Raw genomic sequence first — 27825 nt, forward strand, 5'->3', positions numbered from 1 at the left:
TTTTTTATATATTCAAGAGTTAATGATCAAAAAAAAAAAATTTCAAGGAGATACAAAGATTGTTATAACTCAAGATTGGATTTCAACCAAATTCCATGATTCAAACCTCGAAATTGGAGATTGTCTTTTTAGAAAAGGTTTGTTATGCTTATATATTTCATTGTATAACTTAGAATTCAATTATGTTCGCTTGTTACTTTTCATAAATAAAAAATATGCTGTTTTAGTTGATTGATGCAAGAATATTTCTTCTTCTTCTTCTTCCTTTTGGCAATAGATTAGGATAGTGACATAAAGCAATTTGGCATCGTAAGTAAATAAAGTTAATAATGACATATTATATATCAAATCCTAAGTTGCTAGTTTTCCCTTATAGATAGATTGCATGCATGTAATTTAATTATAAAATAAAATTTATATGCATATAACGACTCACTTAAAAATCTAAGAAATTTAAAATGAATGGATAATTATTATGTCAAAGAAATTTATGGATTTATTTGTGTCTTAAATAATGTCAATTTTGCTCCTATCTGTAAGAAGGATTTATTTTTGTTTATACTGGATATCCCTGGGTATAAAACCAATTGACTCATTATTATATGCCTTATATTTAACGAAAGTGCTACTAAAACTTTTCAAAGTATTATAATTATGGATAAATGACTGGAAGGTTAGAACGTAAGATATATATTAATAATCTTTGTCTTGTATAGGAAAATATATTATGTCTCTTTTTTCTTTAATATAAGTTTGGTTTTAATATTGATATTTTAAAAGCTTTCAGTGGCAATTATGTAAAAAGACGAAGACTTTCTCACCTCTCCCACGTCAATCTAACGGAAGCGAGCGAAAGTAGATCAAAAGCTTCGATCTTTTCCTAATCCCATTATCCCCTCCTCTTCTTCTTCTTCTTCGTCTTCGATCTCAATAGCTTCCAAATTTAAAGTCAGCTATTGTTGCTTCGATTCCATCCCAAAAAGTCTCTCTGCCTTGTGCTACTTCACCTCTATGCCGTGTTTTTTTTGTTTTTTTTTTCGGTCAACTTTAGTAAAACTAAAGACAACTATTAGATTTTGCCGGATTGGCTGGCGAACTAGTTTGCCGCTGGATTGCCCTTCGCGATCGGTGTGTTGGATGATATTCTCAAGTTGCGGATTGCCACCACGAAGAAGCGTGACAAGAACCTCAGAATCTGATTCAAGAATGACGACAAATCGATCAGCTTTAGCAAAATAACCACTTTTCACCTCTACCCCTGCAAAGAATAGGAAAAGTCGTTGTGGCCTCGAACGTTCGAAACCCGCCCGTAATTAATGCGATAGAATCGCACCTTTGACCTTTCTTACATATTCCAATCGTCTTGTTTGGAACAGCCTTTGGAACAGGGTTACAGGGATGGGTCCGCCCGCTTCTTCATTCTCCAATCTCCATGCCTTCCAAATCCGAAGTCAACTATTATTGATTTGTTTCCGCTTCCAAGTCTCTCTTTTCTTCGCCTTATTTAACGCGATAGAATCGCATCTTCCTCGGATATTCCTCTTTATTCCTCGCTATATCCGTCCTATTAATCTGAACCCAACGGAGCGTTTGGATTTTTGGAAGCCTTAGAACAGGGGAAGGGAAGAGAGGAGAGGAGAGGAGAGGAGGAGATGGGTAGGCGGGAGTCACCTTATTATCTTAGTTTTTTACTTGGTTTAGTTGTTTTAGTAGGATTTGTGAGTAGATGCAATGGAGGAATCACGAGTTCTTTTGTGAGAAAGGTGGAGAAAACCATCGACATGCCGCTCGGTAGCGATGTCTTCAGCGTGCCGCCGGGTTACAACGCACCTCAGCAAGTGAGAAATCGTTTTGTTATTATTTAAAGGCTTCACTTTTGGAGAAACCCTTTTAAATTATAGGAATTGGTTGAAAAGGTGGGACTTTTTGGCTTTGTTTGAAGGTTCATATAACTCAAGGAGACCATGATGGTAGAGCTGTGATTGTGTCATGGGTGACTACAACTGAGCCTGGTTCTAACAAAGTTATTTATGGAATCTCTAAGAATAATCTCAACTTCTCTGCTAAGGGTATGCGTACCCGCTACAAGTTCTACAATTATACATCAGGATATATCCATCACTGTACTCTCAAGGATCTGAAGGTGAGTTTTTTTTACAAACTTGAATTTTAGTTTTTTTAGTTTAAGTTTGATCCGATAATCTAGAATGGCGATTGCTCGCTCTTTTGCTTGCAGTATGACACGAAGTACTACTATGCTGTTGGGATTGGGCATACAGTAAGGCAATTTTGGTTCAAAACTCCTCCTAAAGTTGGGCCAGATGTTCCTTATACCTTTGGTCTTATAGGTAAATTTTACATCTCTAACTTGTATAATCTCAACAAGTTTTCAAATGAGGATTCTTAGGAAGTGATACCGTCAGTGCTAGAACCTAGTCTTCTGACTTGTATCTGAGTAGAAAGATTACTTCATTTACATGGATGTAGAACAAGTTTTCAAATGAGGATTCTTAGGAAGTGATACCGTCAGTGCTAGAACCTAGTCTTCTGACTTGTATCTGAGTAGAAAGATTACTTCATTTACATGGATGTAGTTTTTCATCGATAACTATTATGACTACCGTTTTGATTTTATTTCTCGCGTTGCAGGTGATCTTGGACAGAGTTTTGACTCAAACTCTACACTTTCGCATTACGAGTCAAATCCAAAAGCAGAGGCTGTGCTCTTTGTAGGAGATCTTTCTTATGCAGATAACTACTTAAATCATGACAATGTTAGGTGGGATACATGGGGGAGGTTTGTTGAGAGAAGTGCTGCCTATCAGCCTTGGATTTGGACTGCAGGAAACCATGAGATAGATTTTGCTCCTGAAATTGTGAGTAGAAAGTTTATTGCAACACATACACATTTTGTGTTTAAATGTTTTTAATCATCTGTTAAAGACACAAGAATAGAAGTGATGTGAGAACATAGAAAAGTAAAATGTAGATAACAAACATGAATGTTTAGATGGAAATGAAAGAGAGGAAGGAAGATAGGGAGGAATGAGAAACAGAAAACGGCGTGATAAAATAGAAGAACAAGAAAAATAAAGAATGTGCAAAGGGACAGTGTACTTATATATGTTGGTTTTTGAACATAAATTTCTCATTTCTTTTGAGACCAAGATCTAGTTTACAAGTGCACTAAGACTGATTCAAATGCAATAAAACATGAAAATCTCGCTAGCATTGGATCAGTCCTAGCAAACCATATGAGAGTAGTTCCAGATCTAGGCCAAGAAAATACTTTGCTGCAAATGAACAAGATGCTGAAGAATTTGCCCGTATGGAGGGAAAAACAACTTGCTGTTTTATTATTTCTGGATGGTAAAAACTAGGCATCTACTATTAAGCAATAGCACCGCATAATCGTAACTTTTCCTGATTGGTTGATGTACTAGTTATTACTCTCCAACTGCTTCAAAAGCTGCTGATCAATGAAATGTTCATCACATCCTTTGCAGGGTGAAACTGAACCCTTTAAACCCTACAGACATAGATATCACGTCCCCTACAAGGCTTCTGGTAGCACATCTCCATTCTGGTACTCAATCAAGCGAGCCTCAGCATACATCATTGTCTTAGCATCATATTCAGCATACGGTACGAATACATCATCCATTGTGATAAATTTCTTTGTTCTGAAGTCTGAACAGATGTGTACACTTTCAAATTGATTGTAGAATGACGAAAGAAATTTTCTCCAATTGCAAGAGATTTGCTGATTTATCACCCTCTTTAGTTTATCTCCTATCCATTAGTAGCTAATCTCTGATGATGATTAATTTGTACCTTACAATAGGCAACCTTTCTGTTGGTTAGCTATGTAGATTCTGATACTAGTTGTATCTTTTTTTAACCCTTATTTATTTGGAAATTTGTTCGTCGCCTTTAACTTCGTCCTGTGTGAATCAGCAACTGGCTTGAAGCTGGTCTTCTATGATCTTGTCTTCAGTTTCTTTTTTTTATTTCCCTTTTAGGTAAATACACTCCACAATACAAATGGCTTGAAGCTGAGCTACCCAAAGTGAACAGGACTGAGACACCGTGGTTGATTATACTAATGCATGTCCCATGGTACAACAGCTACAATTATCATTACATGGAGGGTGAAAGCATGAGAGTAATGTATGAGCCATGGTTTGTAAAATACAAAGTTGATGTTGTATTTGCAGGCCATGTTCATGCCTATGAACGCAGCGTAAGTTCCTAACCTTTACGTTCAGAACAAAGTTTAGATTTTGAAGCTCAAAGATTTAGTACAAGATAGTCCATAAGATAGTAGAGCTTTAGTAGCAGAATTTTCACCTCTAGCTGCCAACATTGTGGAATGCAGCATAGGATATCGAACATCGAATACAACATAGTCAATGGAGAATGCAGGCCAGTTCCTGATATGTCAGCGCCAGTTTACGTAACTATTGGCGATGGAGGCAATCTTGAAGGGCTAGCGACAAAGTAAGATCAACAAAGGAGCTATTCAGATACTTACATTACCTAAATATTCTCTTATTGCATCAATTACACTGCCATAGTAGAGTGTTAAACGTTCTTGGAAGATCAATCAACACTTAATTTGTTTCAAATTGCAGCCTGACAGAACCACAGCCTAGCTACTCAGCTTTCAGAGAGTCGAGCTTTGGTCATGCTATTTTTGAGATCAAGAACAGGACCCATGCCTATTACAGTTGGCACCGCAATCAGGATGGGAATCCAGTGGCTGCTGATTCTATGTGGTTCTCCAATAGATACTGGCAATCTGGAGATGATTCTTTTCCTGCATGATGGTCATTCCTCAGAGTTAGATCTTTACAAATAAGCATAACTCTTTCTTCCATATGTTTGTACTGTTCTTGGATTTGATCCTCTCCTCATTCAATAAGCAATCTTGTTCTTGCATTGGCAATGATCATAATGAAATAAACCATGAATTTATATAGTGATATGGATTGTACAATTTGATTTCTTGTACTTAATTTAAGTACTTCTGGCCTTATATCGCAACCTCCAGCCTTACATATTTGTCTCTCTTTTATGACAAGTAGTAGGCCAAAACACAATTACATATGAGTTGATTCTGAACTGTTTGTTTTTTGCATCCTCTATTTAGCACATTCAAATGACACACTCTTTCCTTTGTTTTACTTATTTAATAACAGAGGCTACCTTTAGAAATGTGTTTCATTTTAACAATGTGTGCGAATTCCTTGTACTATTATATAGTTATCATCGATCTCATTCCATGTCTTCTTGTCACTAGAATCAAAGTGGCATCCGATCATCATTTTTGTCACAAGTCCAAGAGGGTCTCTTTCACATCCTACAAACAGCTTCAATATTCTAGCATAGTAAATAAAAATATATGTTTTATGACTCCCATAGTGCTAAGTCACCTGAAACCAAAGTTTCTCATGTTGTCTTCTACTATCATAAACTATGTGCAATGTACTGATACTATGCTTTTAGAACTGTGACACATTTTTCTACCACCCAGGCTATACTAGAGTCGATATTTGACACATTTTTCACATAAGGCTTATATAGTTATGCAGTGGCGGAGCCAAATTTTTTCTCTGAGGGACATCAAGTCACTTACATAAACAAATATATATATATATATATATAGGTAAATTTTTTTTACATATATCCATTATTAAGAAATAATAAAACAATACTCATATCTCTAAATTCTATAAAAAAAATTATAAAGTCCTTGGAAAGATTTAATTTTCATATTGCATTATTATCCCATTGTTGATATCGAAACAAAACTTTGGTAATAGCACAGGTAAGAATCAAAATCAGATATGCATATTCCTCTCGACTTAAATACATAATCATACATAAAATAATGAGAAGATTAAAGTGATCATAATAATTAAATGATAGTTTTTAGTACGTATAGCATATGAAAAATCTTTTCTCTATTATTGGTTTCGTTGGTTATTGCTTAAAAATCTTACTATCCTCGCTACTAGCAAAATTAAACATAAACACTTATATATCGGTTGTTTTAACGTATGATTAGTCTAAAAAACTCATAATTATATAGAATAATAGATAAACAAAACTACAACTTGCCACGCTAAAGCTACTCCCCCACCAGCATTAGGACCTTTCACACCCTGTCGTCTTCCCTTTTTTTGAAAACCTTTTCACGTTGCCAAATCTTCCTTGGAATGTCAAAAAGATTACAGAATCTGTGGGTCAAGTCCAACAAGTTGGGCTCAGGTTGTGACCACTTACCACTTACTTAGTAGCCTAACCTTTTTCTTGCAAATTAGCCCATGTTTTTCTGGAGGGGGAGTTTGAGAAGTTGAAGCAACTTCTCAACTTATTGTTATTATTATTATTTTGTGATTATATATGAGCTGAGCAAAAGATCAATTTTCTATAGATAAAGAAATATTTAGGCCCCCACCAAGTTGAAGGCATATTCTGTCTCATTCCATTCTTTGAGTAGAGCTGAGGAGGAAGCAAAGATTGCTTTTAGTTCTTGGGACTTCAAAAGAATCTGGATGTAGATCTCACTCATGATGCGGTTGTCATTCTTTTTCATGTTGAGATGTTTACTTTGTTGTCTCTTCCTAGTATCACTTATGAGGAACAGTGTAAGCATCCACTAGAGGATGAGTGAGTTAATATGACTTGAAAGAATAATGGAACAGGAGATTGATGAGTATCATATGCGCTGTCGAATCTTAATGTTTTATCCAGTAGTTAATCAGTGTCATTGAGATTCGAATAAATTTAAACCCTGCTATTCTTGACTTTTTTTTTTTTAGTTATTTGATATTTATATCTATACTTTTTAAAATTCTTAATTTTTTTTTACTTAGAGTTAATTAATCTTTAAGTCTTGAATAATTTCGCCATAAAAAAAAAGATAAAAATTATTATTATTATTATTATTAAGACTTAAGTATTTATACAGATAACATATATATATTTTGAGAGTAAACAAGCAAATTGCTTATTTGAGCTGGTCCACAGGCAACGTCAATCTCAGGTTTCACAAGTAGGCAAATAGAATAAAGAGATACACGATGAAGACAAGGGCGGATTGAAACAAGCCACATGTTATATGAAAGTGGTCCTTCTTCTCGTCCTAAAGAGACCCCCTTATTTGACCACGCGTGTATCATTGGAGTTGGGCATCTCGTGCTGAGGTGTTCTTGGAAGTATCTCTACGCCAAACTCTGTCACTATGCTCAAGTATTGGAGCACATTATTTTACGTGTTATTTAATGATCAAGACTTGAGACCAAATTAATATTTGTCTTCGTCTTTTATTTTTATTTTTATTTTTATTTTTTCTCCTCCTAGAAAATGACCTTCAAGATGTTCGTGTGTGTTGGCTTACTATTATACGTGTAAATTTCTCTTCAATAATTTCATTAAATTTTGCGTGCGAGAGTGTTCATAGACGAATATCACAGTTAACTATATCTTATATCATATAATAATAACTCGATTACGAATTTATCTTTAATATATATCACATCAAAATCTATCATAATTTTATAAACTATAAAAAAAAAATTTCACTTTATATCGTATCAAAGATAATTTTTTTAATAATAATGAATAGGAATTGTTATTCCTATTTCAACCCATAATATTACCTCAAAAAAGTAGATCGGGTTAGTGCACTAATATCTTAATTGAAAAATAACAACCGACCATAGTCTACTTAGCACACTGAGACGCAATTCTTCCTCGTAAAAAAGTAGAATAAGGTTTAGTGAGTTTAATTGACATAGGCTACTTCAACAAAAAAATTAAAAAAAAAAAAGAGTAAGATGAAACCACCAACAAGAACTCCTCAGTTGGGTTAATCAACGTGACCACTTGGCCTTCCACTAGGGCAAAATTTTATATATATTAATATATATAAATATAATATGAGTAATATTTTCTATACTATACTATAATTATGTTATATTCTAATATTTACTTAAGTGGATTGTTATGTATTCTAATCTTATAGAGTTTAATTCTAAAATTTACATTAATGTATCTTTTCTAAATACATGAATATCTCTATTAGTTTATATTTTAAATTATAACTTATTTTGAGCTTGATTCAAACCTAAATCAAACTCAAGTTTTATTAGGCTCGAAATTTAGCTTGAATTAATTAAGGCTTGAAATTACTTATTATTAATTAGCTCGAGCTTGAAATTTGTTCGAAATTGGTTCAAATTAAAATAATTTTAATTTAAGCTAAATCAGAGCTAGGCTAGATCAAGCTTAGCTCGATTACAACTGAGGTTATAGTTAGATGAACATGATACGTACATATATATATATATATATATAGGTGAGGGACCAAATTGTTGTTGGTAGATTAGTGTCATGTTCAAATCACAGTCAAACATTCTTCCTTCAACATCCTGACAACCTGGAAGAATGCGAGGTGATGGTCCCTAAGCTAATGTAGCAGAGGTAGAGTGGGGTAATATTGCCCATAGATCTTGTTACAGAACCCCTAACATTTTGGATCAAACAAACTGCCCGTCTCTTTTATACTTCTCTTTTCTGTAATCCAAAGAAAGGGGGACAGATGTGCTTTGCTGGCTATTTATTGAGAGGAGTGATACACTTTACCTACAACTTGCAAGTCATTTAATGTTTGAACTCCAATGATTTAACTCCCTTGTTTTCTTTTCATCTGTACAAATTAATTTTTGTTCCTGCTATATGAACGACTATATAGTTGGTGTGAACAATGGCAATAGACTTGATGGTTGTGGAAAGGAATGGTTTACCTGCACATATATATGAGTGTGTGTGTGTGTGTGTGTGTGTGTGTGTGTGTGTTTGTGACCTACCTATAACATCTTCTAATTTGGATTTAAAATTTAATGAGGAGACTGCAGGAAATATTTGGCGAAAGGGAAAAGACTGCAGAGCCAGTGTGAATGTACCGTTGAATATGTATCAATGCATTAATTGTATGTATGAAATGGAATATAAAAGAGGCCTAGTATTAGAGATAGCATCATTCTATCTCTCAGAATATTAGAAGTAGGCTTTGGATTCTGTCACTGATCTGACAGTAAAATAGTTAAGTTTCTAGTATGCTGTCCAAAAATGAAAGAGCCTATGTAGATATAGGTCAACGAGATCGTTCATGCCCACCACCTTAACTATAAGCCTATAATTTATGAAGATGGCTGACCTAATGCGATACAAAGTATGGGATCTAATCCCTACTGTGAGTTGCACTAATTAAGTTATTATTTCTCTTAGGTTAAAAAGTATACATAAAAATAAAAGTAAGAAGAGTAAATTAATTGATTGACTGATATAATTTATTTTTATGCAGTCCATTTTAATTATTGTATAGAGATACATCCCCTTAGATTTTGAGATTGAGCAGGTGGAGATGAGATCTTGGCATTAATATTAATACTGTCTATTGCAATATAATAAAAGAATGAGAAAACTTTGGCAACTAGTTGTTGCATGGTCATCAATGAAATAGTACCATATGAACTAACACATCCACGGAAGCTAGGATTCATTATATCAGTGGATTTCGTCACTGTATCTAGTTAGGTGCAGCAGCTTCCATATATTTACGTATGCATGTGAATGTTCTACTAGCTCTCTCTCTCACTGTATATATATATATATATATATATATTAGAATGCATCAATTAATATGGGTAGGAGGAACGAAAGAATTGATAAATGCCACAACTTGGAGAATCCGAGATACCGTGTCATAATCTATTATGAATTTAAATTAAATATCTACGAGCAAATTGATTAAATTACAAATCTAGATGGAATTTTGCTTCTCTCCCGACACTAGGTGTCCTTAGTCATGTCTAGGGTGCACGATGCATGCCGGGACATCCTCAATTGTCATTGGTACGTACGTGCTACTTAGTTTGTCAGTATATATTAAATAATTATAGATTATATGGGTTAAAAAGTAGAATACGTAGTATATTAATAAAGTTAAACCAAACTTAATTTGTTCTAGAATCTCTGATCATGTAATAATAATTATTATTAATTTCTGCACGGTGAAATCGATAGAATTTATGTGGATGCATGCGCGTAGTATATATATGTTGTTGTTAATCTCCTTGTTTTCGATCATTATTCCGACTCCCAACGAAATAGATAATGATCATCGTTGTTAACAGCGTATCCGACTGTGATCTATGTACAGTAATATAATGAGACATGGACCAACTGGGTAAGTGCTCCAGATCATTGGAATTGTAGTCAGATATGCATGCATCTCTGTTCTATATTTGATATATTAAATGTTCATCTTATTTTATTTTTTTTTCTCTCTCTCTCTCCCTCTAGATACACAGGAGCAGATGTGTATTAATTACCACCCTAAGCCCAAATGCATGGCAAAATGAGTTGAGATCCAGCTTCCACTTGGTCCCACAAAGAGATCCCCAGTATCTAGATTGGGTCTACACAGGGCCCCACCTTCCTCTTCTCACTCCCCCTCGGGCGATCATATCCTGCAACGTGTCAACTAAGAAGTAAGGACGCTAGCTCAACCGATCAAGTCATTGTTATTTATTTATGTTTCCTCGAGGGAACTTAATTTACAGTTAACACCTCACGTTGGAGACGAATTCTTCTTCAGTCTGGTTAGCAGCAAAACAGTGGAGGTGAAAGCTCAGGGTGTGAATCGGAAAATTTACAAATGCCGGGTGGTAAAAATGCAAAAAATTCTCTTTTAATTTTTGTGCTGCTCCTCTCTCCTCAGTCCTCTCCTCTCCTCTCGTCTCTGCTGTGGCAGCTGCAGACGAATCTTTGCATGTTGTTGCGTGGGTTGGCGATTGCCTCTTTAAAAAGCGCGATCTCGGCTTACGTTAGCAATCCCCGCGAGTCCCTACGCATTGGGGGGGGGGGGGGGCCCAAGATTTTGTTCCTCCCCCTAACCTTTTTTTTTTCTTTTTTTTTTTCCTTCTTATATAAACCCCTGCCCCTCCCCACTTTTCTAACCCATCCCTCCCTCCCTCACTACCCCTATCCTTCTCCTCCTCTACTTCACACCACCCGGCGGACGTTAGCGTCACCCACTCCTACTCTATGGCTCAAAACATGGTCCTCCTCCTCTTCGTCATCTACCGTCTGATCTCCACCGTCGGATTGACGGTGGACCCCACAGCCCTCCTCCGGCTCAACCCGGGGGGCCAGCTCAGCACCGACCCGTCCGACTTGGACTCCGCCTCTTGGGACTTCGGCGGCCTCTCCCGCGCCGCGCCACCTGCGGCGGTGGTGCGGCCTTCCTCGGCCGCCGACGTGTCCGCCGTGCTCCGTGCGTCCCACGCCTCGGCTCGCGCGTTCCCGGTCTCGGCGCGCGGCCACGGTCACTCCATCAATGGCCAGGCCCGCGCCCCCGGAGGGGTGGTCGTCGACATGCACCACGGCGTGGCCTCGCGGGCCGCGAGGGGTATCCCAGTCTTCTCGCCCTCCCTAGGCGGCTACTACGTCGACGTGTGGGGCGGCGATCTCTGGATCGACGTGCTAAACTGGACTTTGAGCAATGGCGGCCTCGCGCCCAAGTCGTGGACGGACTACCTCTACCTGACGGTGGGCGGAACTCTCTCCAACGCCGGAATCAGCGGCCAAGCTTTCCACCACGGCCCTCAGATTAGCAATGTCTACGAGCTTGACGTCGTCACCGGTACGTTAATCATGTCCTCATCCTATCTCTCACATGCATGGTATATATCTATCTCACTCTCTCTCTCTCTCTCTCTATATATATATATCACTAAATATATCAGATCGCAGAATGTCCTGAGTTCGAACGAGCTAGCGATAATATATGCTGATGTTTTGTTTTAGGGAAGGGGGACATGGTAACTTGCTCCGAAAAGGAGAACCCCGAGCTGTTCTTTGGAGTCCTTGGTGGTTTGGGACAGTTTGGGATCATAACAAGAGCAAGAATTGCATTAGAACCTGCCCCACAAAGGGTAATTAATTTCCTATATAGTCTTTATTATTACTAGACTTGGTCTACTTTGATGGCTAGCTACAAAAGGGGCCACTAGTACTTTTAATCCCTTCTTCTTTGGAGAGAGCTGGGAAGTAAAGCTTACTCCCTCCATGGGGGATTAATTCTCTTGAAACACACCTACCAGCTTCTTCTTAATTCTTTTTAAAAAAATTAATTTAATTTAATTTAATTAGGTGAGATGGATACGAGTGCTCTACTCCAATTTCACAGCATTTACCAAAGACCAAGAGCATCTCATCTCCCTCCACGGCGCCGCCCACCAGAGCCAAAGATTTGACTACGTGGAAGGATTCGTCATCGTCGACGAAGGTCTCATCAACAACTGGAGGTCTTCTTTCTTCTCGCCTCGGAATCCGGTCAAGATAAGCTCGCTCGGAGATAACAACAACAACAACAATGGCGGGATATTTTACTGCTTGGAGATGACTAGAAATTACGACGAATCCACCGCTGGATCTATTGATCAGGTCGGCTAGCTACCTCATCCTCCTTAATTATATTGTATTAATTATTAATTAAGGAAGCATCCCATGTATCCTTAGCCAACCTAAACTGGCCATCCAATGATTAGCTAGGATCGAACACCCACATGGAGAACATGGAGGAGATCTTATCACTAGATCTTATTCCTTCGGCCATCATTATTTTTATCAATAATAAAAAAAAAAAGAAGAGAGAGTAGTAGGTTATATAATTAAGTTATATATTAAGATCTTTTTGCGCCACTCTGTGAGCAGGAAGTGGAGGCATTATTAAAGGAGTTAGAGTTCATACCGACGTCAGTGTTCACAACTGACCTCCCCTACGTGGATTTCCTCGACCGAGTCCACAAGGCCGAGTTGAAGCTCCGGGCGAAGGGGTTGTGGGAGGTGGCGCATCCGTGGCTCAACCTCTTCGTCCCGGCGTCTCAGATCGCCGACTTCGACCGCGGCGTCTTCGCCGGCATCCTCGGGAACAAGACGACTGGGCCCATCCTCATCTATCCAATGAACAAGCACAAGTACTATTCCCCACCCTCCACATGACTTTCTTCAATTTGCGTACATATATACACATACATGCATGCATGCAACCTTCTCTTCTCCTCTTCTCTTCTATTAACACACTCACAGCATATTCCACATGAATGTTTAGTTTGTTCACTTAACAAAGACCAACCAGTCCACGAGCTTCTGTGTGTGTGTGTGTGTGTGTTCCTTCTAATTTTGGGGATATTACGCTTTACACCCTCATTTCTGTGGTTTTGTTATTGCTAGTTAACAATTCGTAAAGGTCTTTAACACCTTTTCTTTTCCCCTACTCTGTTTCTGAGAGTGTTTCTTTGCCACAAATAAGGAAATTTCGTACGGTGTAAAATGTAATTTTACCGAGTACTATTAAGTATACACCATCATTGATATTTAAGTCATACATGCATGCACACAGACACACTTGCTTGCCGACCAATATTAATGATGATTATTTCATTTTAAGTCTTGACCACTAAGTGCGCAACATAATATAGTAATGGAGTTTCATGGCCGACCAATCGTTTGACAATTTGGGTTTTTATTGGTATCGTGTTTCTTATTGCTAAATTAATTTGCTAGCTTCCATTCTTCTATATAGACCCACATTAAAATTTAATCCCTTTGGTTGGTCCTTGTCTCTTTCATGTTAATCCACCACCCTTTTTATAATGTCAAAGTTATAGCTTTCACTCCATCCAATGCTCATGATTGTGCTTTATATATTACGTACTTGAGATCTCTTAACTATATATCAATTTACATCACTCAAGAAAGGTCACGTAACATAGAATAATTAATTCCATGCAATCAAAACTTTGATTCAAATTATTATTTGTTTTAAATTTTGATTCAAATCTTTATAGGTGGGATGAGAGGAGCTCAGTGGTTACACCAGACGAGGAGGTGTTCTACTTGGTGGCGTTGTTGAGGTCAGCCTTGCCCGACTCGGGCGAGTCAACTCAGAGTCTGGAGTACCTCAGCAAGCAAAACCAGCAGATACTTGACTTCTGCGACGAGTCAGGGATTGAGGTCAAGCAGTACCTGCCGCATTATAGGACCCAATCCGATTGGGCTCGCCATTTTGGACCCAAATGGGAGAGGTTCCTTAGACTCAAGTCTGAGTTTGATCCTAAGTTTATACTGGGAACTGGTCAAGGGATTTTCCAATCAATCTCCTCTATTTCATCCTCCTCGTTCTCCTCATGAGTCAAGAGAGAAAGAGACATATATATATATATATAGCAGTGGCAGTGATTAATTTCTTTTTTTTTTTTTTTTTTTTTTTTTTTTTTTTTTTTTGCATAGAATTTTTACATAGGCCATGGATATAGCTTGTGATGTATTACAAGTGCTTCTAGTTTGTAAATGAAAGGGTTCATTAAAATTAAGATGTTCTATAATTTTTTTTTTCCTAAAAAGTGCAGCTAGTTGCTTATTAAAAAATTAGAAGATTTCTCTTTCTTTTGTTGAGATAATAATTGTCTCAAAATTAGTTAATTTGCAGTAATTTAATCTATTACGTGGTAGATGAGGACTTGGATGATGTACAAAGATGTCAGGCCCAAAGGGACCATAATAAAGTCCATGGTAGGTGGGCTTGATATTAATGCTGTTGTTTTCCATTTCATAAACACTATGATGTCATGGATATATGCTGATCATACTTGTGATGTAACAATATCATTCAGCATTCACCAAACATGAAAGATCAATTCCAAGCTTTATCAACCATATAATAATAAAAAGGCCCTTTTTGTCTTAGATTTCCTAGTTAGAAGTTGCCGTTACTCTTCAAAAGGTTTAAATGATAGAGAATGCTATGTAAATATCAATACTAACAACACCGTAGGTTAATGTTAACTCACCTCATCTTAACATATAAAAATTTAGAAAGAGATGTTCTGATCCCATAATTTTTTTTTTAAGAAAAGATTTTATTTCTAACTTTTATATTTTAATTTTTAAATTATTTCATATATTGATAGGTAGTCAAACTGTTCTCTCAACAATAGTATTACCGTAATTCTAAAAGTATGAGTACCTAATTTTTAATTTTATGACGATAACAATACGGTGTTAATTAAATATATATATATATATATATATATATATATATATATATTTATAAAAGTGAAAAAAAAAATTCGATAAGATAGGGTTCAAACTGTAAAAGTCGATAATATAGGTGTTTTTATTTTTAAAATGCTAAAACTCGGATATGTTATAACGTAAATAAAGGGGAATAAAACTGTTCCCCTTTATTTATTCCAAGGCAAGAAGAACAAAACGGAATAACGAAGGTGGGCAATTCTGTAATTTCAACTCGCGCAAGAACCGCCTATATTTAGTGGGCACCTTAAGTCGGTGAAGAAGCCATCGAGAATTCGAACCCTAAGTTTGATTTCCTTCGTTGTGATCCCACCAACAGAGAGAGGGAGATAGAGAAATGGCGGAAGAGGGAACCGTGATCGCGTGCCACACCGTGGAGGAATGGAATCGCCAACTCGAACAGGCCAACGAATCCAAGAAACTGGTGAGCAATCTTTTCCCTCTTCTTTATGCCGCGAAATATGTGGATTTCGCTTCGTTATGTCAATTGGGATGATGAATGTGTTGTAATATTGCTCGCCATTGTTTGTTTGTGTAGTTTTTGTGTCGTAATTTGGGAGGAATTAAGGATTTTTGTTGTTGTTGTTGTAGTAAATACTAGTATAGTTGTTCTGCCCTTTAACATTCTGAAATTTATTTAGTAATCACGTTTTGATGCAAGACCTAAACCAACGCATGCATGAGTTGGTTAGTCTTGCATAATTGGAGATATATCTATTGGTGTTGAGCTGGAATCATCTTTAAAGTATTGACTAAATCTGATTCAATGTTTGTCTTTCTACAATCGCTGAAGTCTCTACACTCCACAAACCATGCAATAAAGGTTCATTCTCATGTGTCAACGGTATTGAAAAAGTTATCACAAGATTCATGTGTTGACTTCATCTATCATTTTGGAAAGAATCTAACTAAGATTAACGTCTAGCTTACATGAAGTTTAGATTCTTTTTTAGTTGTTATCAGTTGTGCTTTGATTGTGTAGAACTAGGAATGTGGGAGCTCTTATGCATTTCTCATTTACCTGAAAAAAATGGTGTATTATTGTAACAAAAAACTGTGAATAGACACAAATGGCATTCAACCATCACTGAATTTTTCTTCTTTGCTGCGAGAACCTTTCCATGTTCCTATCACTTTCTCATTGATACTGCTCAGACAAACCATGCAACTTTGGGTGCTTTTTAGAGGTTTGACGGAAAAAAGAAATAAAAAGAAGTAAAACCTTGGATAAGAGACATCTTTAGTTGCCCTGCTTATTTGGTATAATTCGAATATGCTTGTGAGCAGCTTTTTGTAGAGAAAGTCTGAGCTTTGACTTTGATGATTATTTTTTATGGTAATATAATGTCTTTCATATGATTTTTGAATTGAGATATTGCTCACTTGCTGGTGTAGGTGGTGGTTGATTTTACTGCTTCATGGTGCGGACCTTGTCGTATGATTGCACCCTTTTTTGCTGATCTGGCTAAGAAGTTCGCTGGTGTTATGTTTCTGAAGGTTGATGTTGATGAGCTCAAGGTAGGTTCCATCCTTCAAAAAACAACCATATTTCCTGTAGATTACCGGATTGTGCTGCCTTTCTGACAAGTTTTATCTATCGGCAGTCTGTTGCCAAAGATTGGGCAGTTGAAGCAATGCCAACCTTCATTTTCCTGAAGGAAGGGAGCATTGTGGACAAGATTGTCGGTGCCATTAAAGATGACCTGCAAAAGAAGATCGAGCTGCACTTGTCCAAGTAAAACTCTAGTGGCTGACAAAATAAAAGGTGATACATGTAGGTAGTGTCTGCTTGCAGCTAGGATCCTGAACTCTAAGACTTGCATGGTGAAACAACTGTTACCTTTTGTTTTAGGGACAAATGTTTCTAGCTTGAAATAAACTATTGCTTTGGATTATCCTCTCTGTGATGAGCAAAATACCTTGCTACCCTGATTTCTATATCAGAACTACAAGCGCAGGTGATCTTCGCTCAACAGTGGAATTTCTGCAGTTGACTTATCTGTTGGATATATATCAGTGACTTGCATGTGTGGAAGGTGGAGCTTACTATAGATATATATATCATCTGGTGTTGAATTTGGACATGAGTTCTGTGGGGGGCTATGATATGCATGGTTGATATTTCCTGAGGAAGTTTAATCACTTTGGAAATTTGGATCGCAAATCTTTTGGGCCCCCATATATTTGCAAATTTTGTTGTACAAAAGATGGCAGGGAATGCTATGTCTATGGTCAGTTTGATTAACTGTTCTGATGTGGCAACTTCTGAAGTGCTACTCTACGTCTACGAACAAATTTATGAACTGAAGAGGGATATCTTTTGTTAAAATAGAGCCACTAATCATACAGAATTTTTTTCCCATTTTTATCTGGTTTATATTCCCAAACTAATAGGTATGTAATTCAACCGAGTTCAACCCGGCTTAGTGTCTTTACTGCTTTGGAATCAAGTGGTTATCCACAATAACCCTGTTCTTTTAATCTTTTCCGAAAAAGATGAGCCAAGTTCAGTTAAAAGTCCATAGAAAAAGCACACCAAATGATACTAAATGCTATTTTGCTGCCATCGACTAATAACACCTTAAACCCACGTAAAGTTTCACTCCAAAACTCACCCAAGTCCTACCATAACATGGTTATTTACAGAAATATAGCTGACCACACTGACAGCTATCAAGTCTGTTGAGACCAAGCAATCAATCGAGCAACCTAACCAATATCTTACAGAAGATATTTGAAGCAACTAAAGAATCAATAAAAGGTATAGTCCGTACGCAATGTTGCTGATCATTAGTTTAGGATGGAGGTGATTCAGCACCGTCATGTAGAGCACAGCAGGTAGTTGCTTTGTGATGTCCTTGATATACTCTGATGGCCTCCCCTGTGGACATTGTCCAAAGTCTTGCAGTAGTATCAGAAGAAGCTGCACATTATTGCAACCGTCACTATGCATTTCCTACACTGAAGGCCAACAGAAAGAGGGGGAGAAAGAGATCTCTGAATGCAGTATCTTATACCTGTTATTAAATAAGCACCATCCACAGAGAACACACAGTCCCAAACCCATCGCTGATGTCCTGCTTAGTAGTTGTGGGGTGTACATATTAGACAATTGATTACAGAAGAAATTAGCGTGACATCTGAATATGTGAGCAACTTTAACTTACCTACTAAAGTTCGTTCCAGTGTAAAACCATCAACATTCCATATCTTAACAGTGTGATCAGATGAGGCAGTTGCAAGATACCTAGAAATGTTTTTGAGATAAACTATATAAGACGAAGTGTAGGTTGGTACTTGACTGGTTCAAAGTAATTTGACAAAATAAATCACTCCATAGTTTACTGTTTGAACTTTCAGAGGAGAAGTTGGAGATTAGCTCCATCTAAGTTTCATGATATTATGACAGAATCTTTTTACTTTGCATCCACAACGAGTAAGAGGCTTGTGATAGCAACTGACAGTAAAGTATAAGAGAGCAAACCTTTGAGGGTCACAAAATTCAGGTGAAAGAAGACATTTTAGTATGAAGCCATCATGTGCTTGTAATTTGTGAAGTGGCTCGAAGTAGGTCATTGTCTAAAAGCAAATAGTCTGTCAGCTTGAGAATCTTGCTGGAAACAGGTATACTCCACAAAAGATGAACTGATTTACCTGTGTTCCCTTGAGCAGGCGCCACACATAACATGTCCCACGATTATTTGCAGCAACCACCATGCTGCCATCCCACATTACTGTCAGTGACCTTACAGCAGTATCAACCTCCGGTACCTTCACCCAAGCAAAGGATCACGTGAACCAAAATATAAAAGAGAACATGGAGCAACTTCGGCCATCTTATGATAATTTACATGTACTCACCAGCTCACAGCTGCATGAATTCGCAGCTAAATCCCATACTCGTATATTTCCATTTTGATCCCCAGATATTAATTCCTTCTGCAAACATGGGGAAGATTGTAATAAAGAACTCAAGATTGGAAAACATGTAACTGAGCCAAAAAAGAGCAGCCAGAAGTTCCAAAAAGAACTATCTATGGTCAGAAATTTCATGTGAAACCGAGACATTTCCTAGAAATGTTACATGTTTTGGTCCTATCTTGTCCAAAACTTCCAGCAAAATAACCCAAATATTTTTTTTTTCATTTTCTGAAAGTATGTTTTAGATTCCGAGCTAGATTTGAGATGAATCCAACTTGTCCCTAACCCAATATCTACTTCATTGCTTGCTTGTTATAGATCTTGTGTAATGCATTGAAAAATAAGATAAAAGTGGACTATCTATTAAAAGAACTCCAAAACTGACACAATGAAACTAAAACAGAAATTGACTGAAATTGGCGAAACCAAAATCAAAATCAAAACTTCGAACCATGGAACTACCAATATTGCAATCAAGATCTGCATAATGACTATTTGAACCATAGTAGCTGTTGGTAACATTGTGGCTACCATTCATACCACCTTAGCTGTTATATAATGAAATAAATGGCAATTAGCTTGTTCATGTTCACTTGACTAAAAGTATTTCTCAAATTCAACCGTTCAAGTTTCAAGTATATTCTAAAACAAGTACACGAGCAAGAGAATCTCTTATATTATACATGGATAAATAGAATCAAGGTTGCGGTATTCCAGCATAGCAACTACTTTGTGAATGAAATCATGAATGCTAACAGCACATAATATTTGCTATGATGAGGTAACAGTGTTATCATAATCATGATCCAATTGTCACATCTATTGTTCAGGAAGAAAATTGCTTTCGAACTACGGGCCAAAGAGTATGCATGCTGTTGTGACGATATTAAGTTTGCTTAGATTGGAAAATAAGATATTGATCAACACATAGGTTGCACATTCTTTTCTCCATCTAAGAAAGCTAAATATGACCACCATGCAAGCAAGACAGTTTACGAAAAAATCACATGCAAAGGATATCATAACAATGAAAAGGCAACATAAAATTTAACTAAGTAGCTAGATAGATATACACCAACAATGTCCAGTTCTCTACATCCTTTTTCTGTAGGAGTTATGGGTGTTATAGCATTTGACTATAACATTGCCAACCAGTGAGATAATACATGCAATATTCTTCTTCAAGCCCATATAGAAAATCAAATTAAATCTGATAGCAGATAGCATTATATTCAAAATCAAATTAAATCTGCAAGAACCTGAGAGCCAAACCTGATTTGGATGTAGAACGACTGTGTTGACAGCTGCACGACTTTCATATTCACGTTGGCAAGTTGCAGTCCTATACACATCAAGATGAGAACAAATGCAATCACCAAATATCAAGATAATTAAGCAAGTCAACAACTCGACATATCCATGGCATTATGTGTTACTTAAGATTAAATGAACGACCAAGATAAGCTTCTAGTGATACCTTAAGTCCCAGATTTTTACAGTTCCATCTTCTGAACCTGAATACATCCAATTGCCATCACATTGAAATCCCACAGCCATCACATTATTGGTGTGTGAATCATAGCTTACAACCTGTCATTTTGCACATCCAAGCAGAAAATCAGAACCTATAAGAGGAGACATTGGAAGATAAATACCATCTGGAAACATGGAGATATACTGGTTGCGGACTGTTGGAATTGACATCAAAAAGGCGGATTTGAGGATTCCCAGCTGCAGCTAGGTAGCGTTTATCAGGGGTTATCTCAAGGCGATTAACTTGCTGCAAACATGAGTCATCAAATAAATTTTAAAATGTTAAGAATATAACAAACTCGAGCAAAGCTTTCAAACTAGATATCTAGAAGAACTGTTCATATAAAAGATGAGCTCAGCAATCTCTACATCTAGAAACAGCAGTAGGACAAAGCTGACATGATGCAACCGTAAGCCTCTAACCTCTTCTACTGCTAGATCAAAGAAAGAGTTTTAGCAGTTGTATCGAAATATTGATTTTATTACAGAACATACTGTGGTCAAGCACAATCACGAGCAAGCCAGAACCCAATCATGCCTTCTTCAAGTTAATATTGTTAATCCAGCAATAAAGTTATAACTTTATAAAGCAGCGCAGACATTAGATTCAGAATATATAAAAGAACTACATAAATCAAATAAGATAAATCCCTAAAGAAATTTTACAAAAGCCCACCGAGTCTGGGTATTGAATAGTGCGGTAACAGCGCCCACTCCTCGCCTCCCAGAATCTGATAGTGTGATCATAACCCGCCGTCGCGAGAATCACAGAAGGTTGGCTCATTTCGACCCCTTCCCCACTAACCAAACAACGAAGAGAAATTTGCAAGTTAACCAAAAACCATGAACATAAAGTGAATATTTAAGAGTTGAATGGACGAAGAATATACCAAATTAATCGTTCTAGGACATATGCGCAAGAAATGGAGAGGACGAAGACATTAGGGTGGTGAAAGAAATAAATAAAAGAAGAAATTTAATAGAGAGTGAAGATGGGGAGAAAATGAGTCAAATTGGTCTAGTTTCTGAGTGAAATCGGAACACAGGAAGTCAAATTGTTTGTTCATCAATTCTTTTTTTGCATTTTACCTCCTACACTTTTGATTTTTGCACATGGCCTCCCAGTTAGGTATATTTGCAATAAATGCTATGATATTCTTTTTATAGGGTATGTATCCACTAGTAACAAATTTCTTTCATTTCTTTTCCCTTCCTTTTTAATAGATAGGATTCACATCTATTAGTTGCAAAATTAGATCATATGCTGGTCATAATCTGAGTTTTGGTTGTCATAAGATTAGGCCATGTCCCTCTTAGTAAAAGTTATCACCTTTCACAATACCTCCTTCAATGATGTTGTTGCTAAGGCTATTATGAATAAATTCTAAGTTAGAGTAAAGTTGTGCTTCAAGGAGCTTATTTTTTATGTTAGATATTGTGCTCATATTTTAAATTTAGTTATTCAAAACAGAATTCATGTTATTCAAAATGTTATTGAAGGCGCAGATACAATGTAACTTACTTAAAAGAGAGTCATTCATGTCTGCATAAGTTTGGTGAAATTATAAGACAACTCTATATTTCTACTTTTAAGGGTTTAGTTTTGGATGTTGCCACTTGTTGAAACTCCGTATATGTTATGCTAAAGCAACGAGAGATGCAAATTATAAATTGCTATCTTCAGAAGATGATTAGTTTGAAGCTACAAAAGTTTGTGAATTTCTTAAGAAATTTTATGATGTTACTCAAGTTATCTCGGAGAGTTCGAATCCTACTGCAAATCTATTTTTGATTGATTTATGAAAATTGAAAGAAACTTTAAAATAAATAATATAAAAGTGAATTCTACTTTTTAAAGAATATGGCTATAAAAATGAGAAAAAGAATTGATAAATATTAAGGAGAATGTGATATGTTGTTGATAGTGGAAGCAATATTAGATCCCCAATACAAAATAAAGTTTGTTAACTTTTATTTTCCAAAAATATATTGATTTTCAAAAGCCCAAATAAACATCCAAAGGATTCACAGAGTGTTATATACTATTTTTTACTTTTATGAACTTGACAATGCAACAAATGGAATGGATGATGTATCACATCTTGATAAAAGTGATGAAATATAAGGGATTAGAGGGTCAAGCAGAGTTTAAAATTTTTTTGGAATCAACAAACTCGAGCAAAGCTTTCAAACTAGATATAATGAGCTTGAGCAAAGGTTTCAAACTAGAAATCTAGAAAAGAATGTTCATATTAAAGATGGAGCTCAACAATCTCTACATCTAGAAAAAGCAGTAGGACAAAGCTGATATGATGCAAATGTAAGCCTCTAAATTCTTCTAATAGTAGTTGTCATGCCTAAGAGAAAATATATTAAAAAGATACCTGAATATCAAACTACATCAAGAAACTTCACAAACATATTTTCCATCACAAAAACCTGAATAAATAAGATTATAAAAATATAGTAAGCAATGGTTTATGAAAGTGTAAAATGAAAAAAAGAAGTATAATACACATACCTTATAAAAGGAGTTAACTTGTTTTTTGATGATTCTTGAATCCAATTCCCTCTGCAAGTCAAAGTCTTCACTGTCTCTGGAGTAGAGGTTAGAGGCATACGTTTGCATCAAATGCAGAAGCAAAAAAAAATTTATTCTTTGGCCATTGACTAACAAACCAATGCAAAATTACAAATATCTTTTTATGTGTAAGGTGGTGCCTTGGTTAGAAATAATAAATACTGAAGGGCAAGTATTACACCAATACTTTCTACTTTTTTTTTCATTTTCTTTCTATCTTAATCCACTTGACATACAACCACACATATGAAGTTCTTCTTCTCCCTTTCTTTTGACTAGTACTTTCACATTTTTTATTAGTTTCATTACCCTCTTTTTCATTAATATCAATTTCAATAGATACATTTTCATTAACAGCACCAAATGATTGAAAATGATTTTTAGTTACTGACTGTGACATCTACATACAAAAAATAAAAATAAAAACCGAAGTACTACTTAAATTCTTATAATATTTAATTTAATACAAATAATTAGAAGACCAAGTTATCCCAGATTAGACCAAATACAAAATTAGTAAATTGCCATTTGAAACACAAGTGTTCACATGCAACAACAAAGAAAAAGACATATTTACCAAGCAAATAAATTATAGTCATATGCTCCTAATGAAAAGCTTAACTATTTTGGAAATATCTAAAAAATTAATATAAAATTAGTGTGCCAGATGGCTTTGCTATAGAACATATATTTCATGTGTTCACTAGCGCATTACATAAGATATTTTAGTAATATCTAATGAAAATATATGTGACATTAAACCACTTATCACTAGCTGCCTTTCACAACCAAACAACATGATCATGTCTTCTGAATATTCCACCAAATCTCCAATCAGAGCAAATGTTTAGCTACAATTAATTGACACATCAGTGAGCACATTAAGATGTAAAAGAGTATTAGCTATCTGTCAATGCTACTCTCTCACATGAATTTACATAATGATATAAATAAATGATTAGCTACAATTAATTGACAAATCAGTGAGCACATTAAGATGTAAACAATAATATTAATTAATGCTTAAAAAAACCTCTTGCCGACGGAGGATGAGGTTTGCCGGCGGAGGAGGAGGACGACGGAGGAGGAGGACGAAGAGGACGGTCTATGGAGGAGGAGGAGGACGAAGAGGACGGTCTATGGAGGAGGATGAGGCTTGTCGACGGTGGAGGAGGAGGCTTGTCGACGGTGGAGGAGGAGGAGGAGGAGGCAGCGGCCTCGAGGAGGAGCAAGAGGAGGACGAGGCAGGCCGATGGCTTAAAAGAAAAATGGATCGGAGGACTCGGAGCGCGTGAACGGCAAATTTAGGAATTGGGATTAGGGTTTGTGAATCACTCGGCTCAGCTCAGGCCTAGCCGAGCTGAGCCCGAGTTTCAGCCGAGCTCGAGCCGCTCGTTTATTTTACACCCCTAGAATTGTGCCCAGAAAAAAATCCTCACTCCAACTCCACCCGACGAAGGCCAAAGCTAACAATAAAAAGATCAAAAAAGAAGCAAAAGGCGTTCCTCTGCTCTTTCCTCTCTCTCTTCCTCCGGCGTCTCCTCTCTTTCTCCTCCGCCGAGATATGACCAGCTCTTCCGGTGCGTCTCGAAAGGTCTTCTCTTCTCCTTCCCTTCCAATCTCCTCCCGATCTTTGCTCCGACACTATTCCCAGTCCCAGATTCCCTAATCCAATTTTTGTTCCACTTTTAATTATCCTCGTGCCCCGTCTTCCTAAACCACCAAAATTTCCTAACTCCGTTTGGTATGTCGCAGGCTCTGAGCAAAATCGCGTGCAACAGATTGCAGAAGGAGCTGGTGGAATGGCAGGTCAACCCCCCGGCTGGATTCAAGCATAAGGTCACCGATAACCTCCAAAGGTTAAGCTTTCTTTTTTGGCCGTATTCTTGCTTTTTATGCCGGAAATTTCTGTTCTTTGGTCCATTCTGAGTTGGGTATTCGATATTAAGGTGGGTTATCGAAGTGGCCGGCGCGCCTGGGACACTGTATTCGAGCGAGACGTACCAGCTTCAGGTGGATTTTCCGGAGCAATACCCGATGGAAGCGCCGCAGGTGATGGGATTAGATTAGTGTTTAAAAGTTCGACTTTTGAGTTTCTGGGATGAGATTGGAGAGATGGGCTTTGATTCAGGTTATTTTTCTTCATCCGGCGCCGCTTCATCCTCACATATACAGCAACGGACACATTTGTTTAGGTAGCTCTCCTTGTTATGAAAATAATATTTCTCTTGCTAAGCACCTAAACCTGCTGGCTTATACTTCTTGGCAGTTAAGAGTTCTTTTTAAATATTCATGATACTTCTCTTTTCGTTTTCTTTGTTGTTTCCTTGTGCATGCTATTGAGGGATATTAATTGATGTTATGTCTTTCTTCTGATCTCATTCAATGCTGCCAGTCATTTGAATTTGAATTCTTTCTGTTCCCTGGTTTTTCTTACATTATACTGCTGAAATTTCCTGGCAACTCGTGATAGGAAATCTTCAAATATTCAAATGTCAAAATAGTGCCACATTTTGTTTAACCTCGTTTTGTGTCTCTTATCTGAGGTTGCTGATACTTCAGGTGAAATTTTATGATGCAAATTATTTTTCAATAATGCACAATGAGTTTTGAAAGTGCAAAGCTGAATAAAATATCTCAAATGACTCAAGCACTCACATCACTGTCTGAACTAAACAATCCTATATTTCCTCTCATTAAATAATATGGGTTTGTTCATTGAGAAATTGAACATGATATTGGTGTGCCCGTGAATCTATTAATGTATATATATATATATAGATATATATAGATATAATAATTAATTTAAATTTATATGTATACCATCGTTTTTCTTTTATTTTTCTTCCTTTTTTGTTAGTTATTGTATTAAAGTTGGTAGTGTTTAACGATACGGTATTTTTTTTTTCGTTAGTTACTTTTCCTCTTTTATTGTAGCTATTCATCAATCTGTATTAAACCTGGTGAATATCAGATTGATCAACTTATCAAATTAGAACATAGATATTATACATTTCTACTGCAGGAAAAATGAGTAGTGGAAAAATCATGAGTTTGCCATACATTTGCATATCTGTCACCCAAAGTTTGCACTTTTATGCTGCCAAATTTGATGCAAGAATTTGATCTTTTCTGTCCGTAGCTTTATCATTATATATTTTGGCTTTTGCATCATCATTTTAATTGGATCCTCTCCTAGTAAAAATATTTATTAAAACACTCTATAAAGCTTAAACTATCTTCATTATTTTAAAACACTATAAATTCAATTCAAACCTCAAGTGCTGGATCAAGCTTGTGCAATCATTTGAAATTGGGTTTTTTTTTTGGTTTGGTATGTAGAACTCGTTGATTGGAATGTAACAACTAAAAAATCAAATGAGAACACATGCAAGTAATAATTGTAAAGCTCACCAGATCTTTTGCAGGAAGAATTTTTGACAAGAAAATCTTGAACAACGGAGATCAATGCAACTTGCGGCTCTTTTAGATATAGCAAATTAATAAGAGTATATAAAAAAAGGATTTCCTTGTAGGCTGTTGGAGGGAAAGGATTTCTCTTGACTGTTAAAGGTCGGTGAATGCAGTATGTTAGTTTTCCTGTCTTCATACCTCTACTTGTCTTCTAGGATGAATGCAATTGGATGGTGCTCATAAGTAAATGACTTCTTTTTTTTTTTGTGGTTTTGCAACAATTCTTCAAGTTGATTTCAATAATTACTAAAAGCTGTCTAAGTGATGTCTGAGTTTTGGGAAATTAGAACTGATGGCATATCATAGTAAGAAATCTCATTCTTCCTTGCTTTCCCTTGCAGATATATTGTATGACTCCTGGTCACCAGCTATGACTGTGAGTTCTGTCTGTATCAGTATCTTATCTATGTTGTCCAGCTCGACTGCAAAGGTTCTGTAACTCTACTTAACAGCTTCACTTGCCAATCTACTCTGATCTCAAATTGACCCAGGCTTCTTTTGGTCGCAGCAACGTCCTGCCGATGATGACCGATATGTAAAGAACTGTAGGAATGGTAGGTCGCCAAAGGAGACAAGATGGTGGTTCCATGATGACAAAGTGTAAACAAGAATCACAGTGCTACGACGGAGCTGTCATTCTCCCCTGATATTCTTATTCCTTTGCCTCCGTGAGGGAATTACTTTACTCAATGGTCATCAGAGTGCAATTAAGAAAGTGTGCTATTTGTAAAGGGAAGAGTAATTGTGAGTCCCAAGCATATTAAGTAAATCAATAAGGGTGTAGGTAACTATAGGGAGATGTATGCAGAACATCGACTAAAAACATGAGATCCTTAAATTTAATTCTGATTTCGGTGCAAATAGTAGAAATTGTGAATTTTGGTGGTGGTAGAACAAGGTTTCCGCTTTCCCTAGAATGTATATTGTTGGATGGCATTTTCTTTTCAAAAATGCCTCCGTCTTTTCAACTTTTTTGAGTAGTATATGAGAGGCTATAGCCTATAGCCTGAAGGATGGATAAAAAAAAGTCGAGCTTCTGTCAAGATATGGAAGTCTAATTTGTTGTCAAAACTTGTCCACCATTTTGTCTTCAAGCTCAATTCATTCAATTAAAAGAGAAACTAGTAAATATTAACAGGATAATT

At 36.6% G+C, this 27825-nt stretch overlaps 5 protein-coding genes across 6 annotated transcripts; 4 read left to right on the forward strand and 1 right to left on the reverse strand.

Moving 5' to 3' along the window:
* The first annotated feature begins 1378 nt into the window (after nt 1-1378).
* LOC140784516 (purple acid phosphatase 2-like) lies at nt 1379-4999 on the forward strand. Its single transcript, XM_073131989.1, has 8 exons — nt 1379-1838; nt 1943-2143; nt 2237-2348; nt 2650-2876; nt 3507-3645; nt 4023-4243; nt 4379-4500; nt 4635-4999. The coding sequence occupies exons 1-8, from the start codon at nt 1653-1655 to the stop codon at nt 4825-4827; spliced, it is 1401 nt and encodes a 466-aa protein (XP_072988090.1). The 5' UTR covers nt 1379-1652; the 3' UTR covers nt 4828-4999.
* A 6040-nt stretch (nt 5000-11039) lies between these two features.
* On the forward strand, nt 11040-14480 carry LOC140784574 (cytokinin dehydrogenase 5). The gene is made up of 5 exons (XM_073132059.1): nt 11040-11716; nt 11881-12008; nt 12226-12519; nt 12790-13052; nt 13926-14480. Exons 1-5 carry the CDS (start codon nt 11119-11121, stop codon nt 14266-14268), a joined length of 1626 nt encoding a protein of 541 aa, XP_072988160.1. The 5' UTR covers nt 11040-11118; the 3' UTR covers nt 14269-14480.
* Nucleotides 14481-15312: 832 nt separating this feature from the next.
* Nucleotides 15313-17066, forward strand: LOC140784384 (thioredoxin H1). Its single transcript, XM_073131770.1, has 3 exons — nt 15313-15595; nt 16567-16689; nt 16776-17066. The coding sequence occupies exons 1-3, from the start codon at nt 15509-15511 to the stop codon at nt 16908-16910; spliced, it is 345 nt and encodes a 114-aa protein (XP_072987871.1). The 5' UTR covers nt 15313-15508; the 3' UTR covers nt 16911-17066.
* A 645-nt stretch (nt 17067-17711) lies between these two features.
* LOC140784382 (target of rapamycin complex subunit LST8) lies at nt 17712-24654 on the reverse strand. 2 transcript variants are annotated; one of them, XM_073131768.1, is made up of 13 exons: nt 24240-24654; nt 23147-23222; nt 23010-23064; nt 21302-21425; nt 20771-20872; nt 20570-20682; nt 20365-20434; nt 19033-19110; nt 18826-18942; nt 18656-18750; nt 18339-18418; nt 18189-18248; nt 17712-18094 (listed from the first exon to the last, which is right to left on the reverse strand). In XM_073131768.1, exons 4-13 carry the CDS (start codon nt 21407-21409, stop codon nt 17967-17969), a joined length of 951 nt encoding a protein of 316 aa, XP_072987869.1. In that variant the 5' UTR covers nt 21410-21425; nt 23010-23064; nt 23147-23222; nt 24240-24654; the 3' UTR covers nt 17712-17966. The 2 variants fall into 2 exon arrangements, with proteins under 2 accessions (XP_072987869.1, XP_072987870.1); XM_073131769.1 differs by lacking the exon at nt 23010-23064 and having other exon boundaries at nt 24240-24648.
* LOC140784385 (probable ubiquitin-conjugating enzyme E2 16) lies at nt 24640-27541 on the forward strand. Its single transcript, XM_073131771.1, has 6 exons — nt 24640-24800; nt 24962-25065; nt 25156-25258; nt 25338-25401; nt 27022-27110; nt 27189-27541. The coding sequence occupies exons 1-6, from the start codon at nt 24771-24773 to the stop codon at nt 27282-27284; spliced, it is 486 nt and encodes a 161-aa protein (XP_072987872.1). The 5' UTR covers nt 24640-24770; the 3' UTR covers nt 27285-27541.
* The last annotated feature ends 284 nt before the right edge of the window (nt 27542-27825 follow it).

This window comes from Typha latifolia, chromosome 3 (genome assembly GCF_019914945.1).
Source record: "Typha latifolia isolate L0001 chromosome 3, TyphaL0001v2, whole genome shotgun sequence".
NCBI classification, from domain to species: Eukaryota; Viridiplantae; Streptophyta; class Magnoliopsida; order Poales; family Typhaceae; genus Typha; species Typha latifolia.

Excerpts from the sequence above, each read along its gene's own strand:
- LOC140784384 (XM_073131770.1), top strand. The coding sequence starts at position 15,509 with ATGGCGGAAGAGGGAACCGTGATCGCGTGCCACACCGTGGAGGAATGG. Across the intron at positions 15,596-16,566 it reads CCAACGAATCCAAGAAACTG|GTGGTGGTTGATTTTACTGC; the intron begins GTGAGCAATCTT and ends TTGCTGGTGTAG. Across the intron at positions 16,690-16,775 it reads TTGATGTTGATGAGCTCAAG|TCTGTTGCCAAAGATTGGGC; the intron begins GTAGGTTCCATC and ends ATCTATCGGCAG.
- LOC140784516 (XM_073131989.1), top strand. The coding sequence starts at position 1,653 with ATGGGTAGGCGGGAGTCACCTTATTATCTTAGTTTTTTACTTGGTTTA. Across the intron at positions 2,144-2,236 it reads GTACTCTCAAGGATCTGAAG|TATGACACGAAGTACTACTA; the intron begins GTGAGTTTTTTT and ends TTTTGCTTGCAG. Across the intron at positions 2,877-3,506 it reads TAGATTTTGCTCCTGAAATT|GGTGAAACTGAACCCTTTAA; the intron begins GTGAGTAGAAAG and ends CATCCTTTGCAG.
- LOC140784574 (XM_073132059.1), top strand. The coding sequence starts at position 11,119 with ATGGCTCAAAACATGGTCCTCCTCCTCTTCGTCATCTACCGTCTGATC. Across the intron at positions 11,717-11,880 it reads CGAGCTTGACGTCGTCACCG|GGAAGGGGGACATGGTAACT; the intron begins GTACGTTAATCA and ends GTTTTGTTTTAG. Across the intron at positions 12,520-12,789 it reads CCGCTGGATCTATTGATCAG|GAAGTGGAGGCATTATTAAA; the intron begins GTCGGCTAGCTA and ends CTCTGTGAGCAG.
- LOC140784385 (XM_073131771.1), top strand. The coding sequence starts at position 24,771 with ATGACCAGCTCTTCCGGTGCGTCTCGAAAG. Across the intron at positions 25,259-25,337 it reads ACCCGATGGAAGCGCCGCAG|GTTATTTTTCTTCATCCGGC; the intron begins GTGATGGGATTA and ends GCTTTGATTCAG. Across the intron at positions 25,402-27,021 it reads CAACGGACACATTTGTTTAG|ATATATTGTATGACTCCTGG; the intron begins GTAGCTCTCCTT and ends TTTCCCTTGCAG.
- LOC140784382 (XM_073131768.1), bottom strand. The coding sequence starts at position 21,409 with ATGAGCCAACCTTCTGTGATTCTCGCGACGGCGGGTTATGATCACACT. Across the intron at positions 18,751-18,825 it reads GCCTGCTCAAGGGAACACAG|ACAATGACCTACTTCGAGCC; the intron begins GTAAATCAGTTC and ends ATTTGCTTTTAG. Across the intron at positions 18,419-18,655 it reads GAATTTTGTGACCCTCAAAG|GTATCTTGCAACTGCCTCAT; the intron begins GTTTGCTCTCTT and ends AAACATTTCTAG.